At 43.9% G+C, this 10,138-nt stretch overlaps 1 protein-coding gene across 1 annotated transcript; it reads right to left on the bottom strand.

The window, feature by feature from the left end:
* Positions 1–1,836: 1,836 nt before the first annotated feature.
* On the bottom strand, positions 1,837–9,157 carry Pp2C1 (protein phosphatase 2C). The gene is made up of 3 exons (XM_017083793.4): positions 7,333–9,157; positions 5,364–5,811; positions 1,837–5,300 (listed from the first exon to the last, which is right to left on the bottom strand). Exons 1-3 carry the CDS (start codon positions 8,372–8,374, stop codon positions 2,516–2,518), a joined length of 4,275 nt encoding a protein of 1,424 aa, XP_016939282.2. The 5' UTR covers positions 8,375–9,157; the 3' UTR covers positions 1,837–2,515.
* Positions 9,158–10,138: the final 981 nt, after the last annotated feature.

Here is a 10,138-nt window from a genome sequence, read left to right as displayed (position 1 = left end):
TCTATGAATTTGTGTTTAAATTCTCTAATAATCTACATTTAAATATTTATTTTCTAAGAGGGTTGAAATTTTAACCCATTTTCATGTTCGATTTTTCCCTATTTCGAATTATTTTCAGAATGGTGACCCAAAACTGCACTTCAAGATTTCATAAGTCGAGTTATTGGACTCCGATCTTGAAGTGGGATACCTCTATGATTTTGTGTTTAAAGTCTCTAATAATCTACATTTAAATATTTTTTTTCTAAGAGGGTTGAAATTTTAACCCATTTTCATGTTCGATTTTTCCCTATTTCCAGTTGTTTTCAGAATGGTGACCCAAAAGTGCACTTCAAGATTTTATAACTCCAGTTATTGAACTCCGATTTTGAAGTGGGATACCTCTATGAATTTGTGCTTAGATTCTCTAATAATCTACATTTAAATATTTCTTTTCTAAGAGGGTTAAAATTTTAACCCATTTTCATGTTCGATTTTTTCGTATTTCCAATGGTTTTCAGAATGGTGACCCAAAACTGCACTTCAAGATTTCATAACTCGAGTTATTGGACTCCAATCTTGAAGTGGGATACCTCTATAAATTTGTGTTTAAATTCTCTAATAATCTGCATTTAAATATTTATTTTCTAAGAGGGTTGAAATTTTAACCCATTTTCATGTTCAATTTTTCCCTAAATCCAATGGTTTTCAGAATGGTGACCCAAAACTGCACTTCAAAATTTCATAACTCAAGTTATTGAACTCCGATTTTAATTTGGGATACCTCCATGAATTTGTGTTTAAATTCTATAATAATCTACATTTAAATATTTCTTTTCTAAGAGGGTTGTAATTTTAACCCATTTTCATGTTCGATTTTTTCGTATTTCCAATGGGTTTCAGAATGGTGACCCAAAACTGCACTTCAAGATTTCATAACTCGAGTTATTGGACTCCGATCTTGAAGTGGGATACCTCTATGAATTTGTGCTTAAATTCTCTAATAATCTACATTTAAATATTTCTTTTCTAAGAGGGTTGAAATTTTAACCCATTTTCATGTTCGATTTTTCTCTATTTCCAATGGTTTTCAGAGTGGTGACCCAAAACTGCACTTCAAGATTTCATAACTCGAGTTATTGGACTCCGATTTTGAAGTGGGATACCTCCATGAATTTGTGTTTAAATTCTCTAATAATCTACATTTAAATATTTCTTTTCTAAGAGGGTTGTAATTTTAACCCATTTTCATGTTCGATTTTTCTCTATTTCCAATGGTTTTCAGAGTGGTGACCCAAAACTGCACTTCAAGATTTCATAACTCGAGTTATTGGACTCCGATTTTGAAGTGGGATACCTCCATGAATTTGTGTTTAAATTCTCTAATAATCTACATTTAAATATTTCTTTTCTAAGAGGGTTGTAATTTTAACCCATTTTCATGTTCGATTTTTTCGTATTTCCAATGGGTTTCAGAATGGTGACCCAAAACTGCACTTCAAGATTTCATAACTCGAGTTATTGGACTCCGATCTTGAAGTGGGATACCTCTATGAATTTGTGCTTAAATTCTCTAATAATCTACATTTAAATATTTCTTTTCTAAGAGGGTTGAAATTTTAACCCATTTTCATGTTCGATTTTTCCCTATTCCCAATGGTTTTCAGAAGAGGAACCCAAAAACTGCAATTCTATAATTCACAACTTCAGCTATTTGCTTCCGATTTTGAAGTGGGATACCTTTTTGAGTTTGAACTGCATTCCCTATGTTCTAAATTCCAATATTTCTTTAAAAAGAGAATCAAAATGTTAATCATTTTCACAAAACCCCCACCGAATCAAAATCGCAGACTCGAATTAATTATGCAAAAATATCATATGTATTTCATTGGATAATGCTTAATGCACGAGAGCGCGATGACATGAAATAAATACGCAATCGCAAGTAGTAAACGTCTTAAAACGAAGCACAAAAAAGAAAGTAAATGTTTAAAGTTATTAGCATCTCTCTTGTAAACTTAACTTATGAACTAGCTTAGTCAACTTAGCGTAAAAAATGTAAACCAAAAGAGACAAGATAAATACTTTCCGATGTGTTGTGTTGTTCTTCCATGGTTCCTAAGTTCACAATCAATTTGAAAATAGAAAAAGGACATTTATATTGAGGAAAACTGTCGGATGTTTTGGAGAACTGCTTACTGCAGAGGCAATACAAAAAATATATATATATATATCTATATACTATTTACTAACTGCGATTTATAGCTACACTATGAATTTGTTTTATTATTTAGGCTTAGGTATAAATATATATATTTATATGTATATTATGTGATTTATATAGTTTTCTATATACAACAAAACGATATATCCCATGTGTGTGTGTGTGTTGTGCACATAAAAAAATTTGTTAAATTACACAATTTTGCATTTTGGATAAAGTAGAACTAGGATTTTAGGTTTTCCGTTGCTTGGGATTTGTACTTGCAAGTTGCTCGCCCAGCTTGATTTTGGGTTTCATTTTTGTTAGTTTCGCCTAGCGCCTTCGCGTGGCCACAGCGGGTGCGGCCAAAGATGGTCCTGGTGCTGCTCCGCCCGCAGATCCCGGCGATCCTGCTGCTCCCGCCGATCCTCCGGATCCTGATGCTCCCGCTGCCGCCGCCCTGCTCCTGGCGCTATAGCAACTAATGGCTGTTATCAGGTTGTTGGAGTTGCCGCCGCTGCTGCTCCTCAGTGACCAACGCTTGTTGAGGTGATCCGCCGCCGCCGCCAAGGCTGCCGTGTAGGCCCGCGTTCCAATCGCCAGCGTGGGCACAGCTGCATTGAGTTTCTTCGGTGAGGGTGGTGGACGCGCGGATATGGCTCCATTGCAGGCCTGCAGGCGATTGGGCTTCGGATTCGCGGAGGATCCGCCGCCCACCAGGCCACTCCCGCCGGCACTGGCACTCAGGGTGCTTCGCCGCAGGCTGCGCCTTTGCTCCCGATCATCATGGCTGCGTTTCAGTCGCCTGGCGCTCAGGGATCCCGCACCAGGTGTACCATTTCCCCTGGGCGTGCTGACCGGATTGGCGGGGCTGTTGAATACGCCCGGACTATTGCCTCCACTCGCCGGCGATGAGTTGCCAACGGGTGTGGCTGCACCTCCTCCTCCGCCCGCCGAAACGGGAACATTTCTGGTACGCAGAGTTCGCTTGGTCATGTCCAGGCCCAGTCCCAAGCTGCAGAGGCTGCTGCGCAGCTGCCTTTTGCTCACGCCACCACTGGCCGTCAAGCTGTGACTGCGACGGGTCATCATCATGGAGCTGCTGGGCACATTGCCACCGCTATTGCCACTCGAGCTAGCCACCACATTGACGCTGCGCCGGCGGTTTGCGGCCGCCGCTGGATTACTGCCGCCACTAGCCGATCCTCCACCGCCCACTCGTGCCTCTGCCGAATTACCCGGCGATCCGGCTGCGCCTGGTCCACCAACTGGTCCACTGCTATCGCCATAGGCCACAATGGCCGCTGCACTGGAGGCAATGAAGGACTTGGGCTTGCCGTGCTTGAATATCTGGCGACGACGCGTCTGCATGTGCTGGTGATTCTCGTTGGGCACGTTGCGGTAGCGTCGCATTTGGCGGATACGCGGGGCGGTCATGGATCCACCCAGTCCCGCCGATTCACCCGGCAGAGCTTCAGCTATCGAGGAATTAGCGGAGGCCACTGGTGAGATCTCGGATTCCTGCAGCTTTTGCAACTGTTCGAATATGTAGTGCACAGTATGGGCATCCTCTTTGTGGATTTCGGCCACCGTTTCCAGCACAGCAACGAATCCTTGATCTTGTTTGGCCTCCTGCTTCTTCGGCGGCTTTTTCTCCAGCTTGGGCAAAGGTTTCTCCACCTCGGACAGCTTCTCCTGAACCTTTTTCGGTTCCTTTTTGAGCACAAGCAGCTCGGGATCCACCAGAATGGGTGTGGCAGGCAGCGTAGAGCTCACCTCGTTGTCCTGCAGCTCCTGTTCACGTTCCTGCTCCAGCTCCTGCTCCTGTTCCATCGCTATGTCTATTACCCTAGACTCTAGGTCTTCTTCGTCTTCTTCGGCTATCGTTGAACTCCAATTGGTGGCGGCTACTGGGAAGACAAACTCCTGCTGACCCGAACTACTGATGGCCTCCACTTCCATTTGCCGCTCGCGCTGTAGCTGCTGTTCCAGCGCCACCTGCTCCTCCTCGGCCCGCTCCTGCTGCAGCAGGGCGTCCAGTTCGATGAGCTCGGCCGGCTGTTGTGGCCACGATTCGGTTAGGCGCTCCCGCTCGCGCCTGGTCTCCAGCTGGGTCAACGAATAGCCCTCCTGCTGCTGATAGTGCTGCTGTTCCTGGATAATCTCAAACATGCTGCGGTCCACCACAACGGATGCGGAATGCACAGTGGTTTGGTGTGCTGCCGCTTCGGCCTCTGCGGCTGCTGCAGCCGCTGCGGAGCGAGATCGCGCCTCCTGTTCTTCCTGCTCGTTCAAAAGGGTATTATACGACTCGGCGAAACTATAGCTACTCTCCAAATGCTGCTCCAATTCACTGAGCTCTCTATTTTCGGCCCTTTCCGCTGGACTTATTGCTGGTGTGACTATGCTATCGGCATAAATGGCGCACTTGTCTATGCTGGTGTGTGAATATATGTCCAATGCTGAGCTATCCAATCGATCTGGTTCGGGATCGGGTTCTGGTTCAGTTTCACCATTCCACGAGTTGTTAATGGCTGACTTGCGCCACGTTTTCCTGGGGCTGAACAGACTCTGCTGCAGAATACCGATGGATTTGACCTCCTCCTCCTCTGAATGCTCCTCCTCCACCGTTTCCTCATCTTCTTCCGGCTCATCCTCGCCCAAGCCAAAGTAATCGAAATCACGAAAGGCTTCGGGAGGCAAATGCCGCTTGGCCAAGGCACTGTACGGCTGTTCCAGCACATACTCATCCTCCTCGATAAGAAAGTCGGGGTAATTGTTCTCCGCATCCAGCGGCGGCAGCTCCTCATCGTCCTCCTCCAGCAGGAGCTCCACCTCTAGGTCGGTATCGCGTGCCATCGCGGATGGGGAACGCGCTGGGGTTGTGGGTGCACTATTGGCCGCTGGTGTTAGTATCACAGTCACAACGGACGTATTGTCCGCCCGCATCTTTTTGGCGGCCCAGGTTTTGAGGGCTTGATCAACCAGCGCCTTGCTGGGATTCATCACGTCCTGTTCGTTGAGTATCTCGCCGATTAGATGCTCCTTGCGCACACTGTCTACTGCCTCCTGGGCGGTCACCACATTCCACAGGCCATCGGTGCCGAAGATTAGGCATCTGCAGGGGGATTAATAAAATAATTAATGATTCAGTCGGGAAATCTCAAGGAGAAATACCCACCTAAAGGTACTGGGATCGATTTTGACCACCTTGACATCCGGATCGGGACTCACAACAAACTCCTTGAAACGGGAATTGTAGCTCCAGAGATCGCCCAAGGAACGAGCAACTGCCAGAAAGGGTATATCATCCACCAGAGTTCTCCGACGAATGGGACCGCGATGCATTGGATCCCTGGGTCGATTCCACACCACACGCGGAACTCCCGATTTGATTGCCACATTGCCACCGGCTCGCTGGATTCGTGCCTTCTCGGCCAGCGATTCAGGTTTGTGATCCGTGGTCAGCGGTCGAGCCCGCCAGTTTCGTTCTCCCTTGTTCTGGTAACCCAAAACGATCCCGGAGTCGCCCACATGACCGATGTAGATCTTCTCGCGACGCATAAAGGCCACTGTGGCGGTGGTGCCCGCGGTGCTCAGGTGACCATTGGCGGTGCGGGGCCATTTCTCTGCGGAAATGGAATAGAGAAATACGACTCGGTTAGAAAATTTTCAATAATCCACAGATGTTTTTTAGATTATAAGGCTTCCAGATAAAGAGAAATAAATATCAAAGTAGACTAATTTGTCTTACCTAACACGATATATTTCTTCTTGACATTTTAAGTTCGCGCGAATATAACACTTATAATAATAATATATAATGGATTAATTATATTTTTTTCTTGACTATTTTTAAATACGTTGGGATAAAAATAAGTACTTTATAAACAATAAAACTTGGTTTCTCTTCTGCTAAAAATTGTACAATCTCGTGAAATTCTAGAACAAAAAACGTTTACTACATTTTGAAATAGGTCTAAATCTTATAAGATACTTAAAAATATGTATATGTAAATTTCATATTATTTTCAACGAATATTTCAAAGATCCGATATAATCCCATAAGTTTTTTTTCAAAAACAATACAGCATCTAGTTTATTTTGGGGTTTTCCCTAATTACCTAGATGCAATTACAAAATGGAAAGAAAAGTATCTGTGTCATGACAATTCTTGCTAAAATATTAAATCTGGTGGGGAGCCACAGCAACTTTACATCATGAAAACGGTCGAAAAAGTTACTTTTCAAGGCCCTTGGAATTTTGGCGGTAAAGTGGATATCTGGAATACCAAAACATCGTCAAATATTGATATTTTCCCACACCAGAGGCACAAACACACAGATACACACACGTATCTACATTTCTGGCATCCCTTGGATTTCTGTGTATTTTGTTTTTGTAAAGAGGAATTGGGCACACATTTATTTTCTCTTTCCTCCCCCTCCTTTCCTCACTCACTCTGTCTCCCTCTTTCTCGCATTTCGAAACGCCTTCATGAATTCGCGCCACCATCTAGTGGTGCTGCTCTAACTCACAGCGGGGTTGCCATGCTTGGCGAGAGTACAGCCATATGGCAAGCCCGTGGAATATTCCACTCGCGATAACTGTGCCTGTGTCGGTGTGTGTGTGTGTGTATCTGTATCTTTTTTGGTGTGGGCCGAGCATAGAGATGAGCAATTGAACGATGGTTGAGTCACCGCCACACACACGGTTGCATAATTACCTAGAGATGGGAGACCCAGGGGAGCAGCTCGGGATTTGGGGTCACTTGCTTTCGGGGGGACGAAATGGCAACCCTGATAGCGGGGGATTACCCGGTTTGAAAATCACCAACTGGCAGTTATTAAATCTTTATCGTGAGTTTAGCGGGCGCTCATCTCTAACGGTCGCCGCCTGGCGTGGGCAACAATTTGAAACCCAATTTTCATGAGAAAAGGCAGATATACTAATAACAAAGCAGGGAAAATATCGAATTACGTATGGGGAACAGGTTACATTTCTTGGAAAAGTATAAACAGTAACCATACGTTGAGAATATCATGTATCTATCAAGCGATTATCATCATACAACTATGACTTATTGTTTAGGTGTGTTTTATATGGAATCTACAAAAACTAAGCCTGTATTCCCCTTTGTTTGTTCTCACCTTGCTCCCGCCACATGGCGAAATGTGTGGCAATGTATCCCTCGCGTATGGCCGTCAGGACATCCTCATCCTTATCCGACCAGAACTGCTTCTGCTTGACAATCTCGAGCATTAGGTGTTCCTTGGCAAAGAGCGCCGCCTCGGGACCGCCGTGTCCGTCGTATATGCCAAAAAATGCATATTCCAGTTCGTGGGTGATGGGTGATTCTTGGTAGGCCACCGAGAATTGGTCTTCCATGTACTTCCTGCCGCCCTGGCTGCATTGTCCCGTTACGCGCATATTGACGCCCAGGGAGGAGCAGGGCGAGGGATTGGAGTTGGAATTGGAACCATTGGAAGCACCGGAACTGGCATTGGAATTCGAATTGCTGCTGGAACTGCTCTCTGGAAGTGATCGCGCTGGAACGATGGCAGCTGACCGGCGTAAACGACTTTGTGCCGCTCCACCGCCGCCCCGAAAGCGATTTGTTGATAGATTCGGCTGGTATTGTTTCTTTGGGTTTAAAGGCTTGGCTGGCGGTCCCCCTTGCACTTCCACATCCACATCCATGTCCATGTCCATATCCTCTGTTATATCTTCCAGGCCGGGAATGCTGCTACTCTCTTCTGCCACCACCACTTCCACCTCCACTGCCTCTTCCAGTTCCTGTTCTCTTCCCGCTGCCGGTGCAACAACAACAACAACACTACTGCTGGCATCCAGTGCTGGATGGCACTCACTGTTATTATTGTTATTGTTGCTGCAGCCGTGGCGAGAAGAGGACAACTGCTGTTGCTGTTGCTGCTGTCGCGGATTAACGGTGGCCGTTGCCGTTGTTGTCGTACTGCTATTATCCGCATAAAAGTTAATAATATCGTATTCCAGGCATGGTCCATCGGTATCGGCGGCATCGGTGTCCGTATCCTGGAAAGTACCGCTAGCTGTTGCCGTTTCCTTTAAACGAACTACCGTTCTTTCAATGGCCGACTTGATGAGGCATCTGTTGGTATTGGTAGTGGTTGTAGTTGTGTGGGTATTACTTTTATTATTGGCGGGCAACATCTTTTTGGCTTTGTGGCTTATTTGTTGCTCTTTCTATTCCCGTCGTGTTTTTGTTTATGTTGCCGTTGCGCTGGTGGTGCTTCTTCTCCGTCTTCTTCTGCGTCTTCCTCTTCCTCCTCCTAGACGTCGTCGCCGCGCAGCAGTGTTGTAATTTCCGATGACATTTGGCACTCACACACACGTACAAAACAACAAAAAAGAACAATAAAAAAATATATAAAGTACAAGAGGAAAGAGCAATTGAGCTCTATCTCCCTCTGGCAGACCTTGCGTTCGCCGGCAGAGCGAGCGAGACGACTATTCAGGCTGCTTGCGTCTGTTTGTGTTGTGTATTTACGTTCGCCACTGTGCTCGTGTGTGTGCAGCACCCATCTAGCGTATTTAGTATTTTGTATTTGCAAATTGGCCGCCAAAAACTGATGAATTTTCCTTTATTTTAAGCACCCAAAAGAATGGGGATCTTGGGCTTTAAAGTTCCTGCACGATTTGGCGTGGAAAGCGCCCTTTTCCCGACGACGACGAAGAAGACTCAATGCCAGGGCGCGCAGTTTCACCTTGATGATTTGTTGTTTGCCAGCATTTTCTGCCGTTGTTTTTCTCTCGTTTTCGCAGCACTTTTGTGTTTTTTCGTTTTTCCCTTTTTTGGTTGCTAGCACGTACACAACCACACACACAACAACAAAATTCACGGTAAATTGTTTAACAAAAATTGTGTTGGAAAAAAAACGAGACAAGACGAAAATCAAATAGAAAGCGTGTGACCGTTGAAAGTAGGGCGAAAATACCACGCTCGATAGCTGTTGGAAAATACTGGAAGCACGCCAATCGATGACAGGCTCATCGATTAATATTTAAAAGTTTGTATCGGCGTAGTATGTTTTCAAGCAACACTGAAATTTTTTAATATTAAAATCATTTTTAACGCAATGTTTTTGGTTTATACTTTAAGCACCAACAAATTTTTAAAAACAAGCTAAACATACAACAAATATAGAAAATAAAAGTTTTTAACTTAAAAGTATTTGTCTTGGAAATTGTTTCCAAATTTTGAAATAAATTACATTTATTGTAATCTACAGATCTACAGGTTTATAACATATTTTCATGATTAAACATTTTAATAATAGTTTAGCCAAGATTGTAAATAAATTTACTAGCAATTTTTAATATTTCTATGAGTACCATTTTAAATAGTTATTTCCCTTATCGCAAGCAACTCTGTCGATCTTTTTAAAACTATACACCTGCATGACAACCATTTAATCGAATATATTTAAATGGGTTAATAAAGTACTTCATATCAGGGGTAGTTGGATTGTGTTTTACTTATTGCATATTAAACGAAAATTAAAATAATAAATGGCTCTTTTTTAATCATTTTTTTTTTCTACCAAGTAGAAAATCCTAACATTTCCCAATTCCTCTTGAATCATCCATGACCATTTCTCGACTACAATCTATTTCTAGCAATGATTGATTCAGTACAAGAGTGTTGTTACACTTATTTTTTTTAACTTACCATTTATTTTTGGCGAGTATTAAAAATCGATAGCGTGCCACTGATCAGCTGTTTTTATCGGTTGGCAACTCTGACACCAGTGATGCTGAGCTTTGAATAGTAGCCTATCGAATATAGAATATTGCCTATCGAGTGGGGGATTTTGAGGGAATTCTTAAATTTTTAATCGTTTAATGTGGTTCTTAAGAATATTCTTCCGGTAATGAACTTACTGCATTCCGATTAATAGTCTAGCACACCTATTG

This window comes from Drosophila suzukii, chromosome X (genome assembly GCF_043229965.1).
Source record: "Drosophila suzukii chromosome X, CBGP_Dsuzu_IsoJpt1.0, whole genome shotgun sequence".
Lineage (NCBI taxonomy): Eukaryota > Metazoa > Arthropoda > Insecta > Diptera > Drosophilidae > Drosophila > Drosophila suzukii.
The sequence above is the reverse complement of the archived record's forward strand: the minus strand, read 5'-3'. Positions and strand labels throughout refer to the sequence as shown.

Bases quoted from the DNA above. Each gene is read 5' to 3' on its own strand.
- Pp2C1 (XM_017083793.4), bottom strand. From the start codon at position 8,374: ATGTTGCCCGCCAATAATAAAAGTAATACCCACACAACTACAACCACT. The intron at 5,812-7,332 runs GTGAGAACAAAC...CCATTTCCGCAG, and splicing joins CGCCATGTGGCGGGAGCAAG to AGAAATGGCCCCGCACCGCC. The intron at 5,301-5,363 runs GTGGGTATTTCT...ATCCCCCTGCAG, and splicing joins ATCGATCCCAGTACCTTTAG to ATGCCTAATCTTCGGCACCG.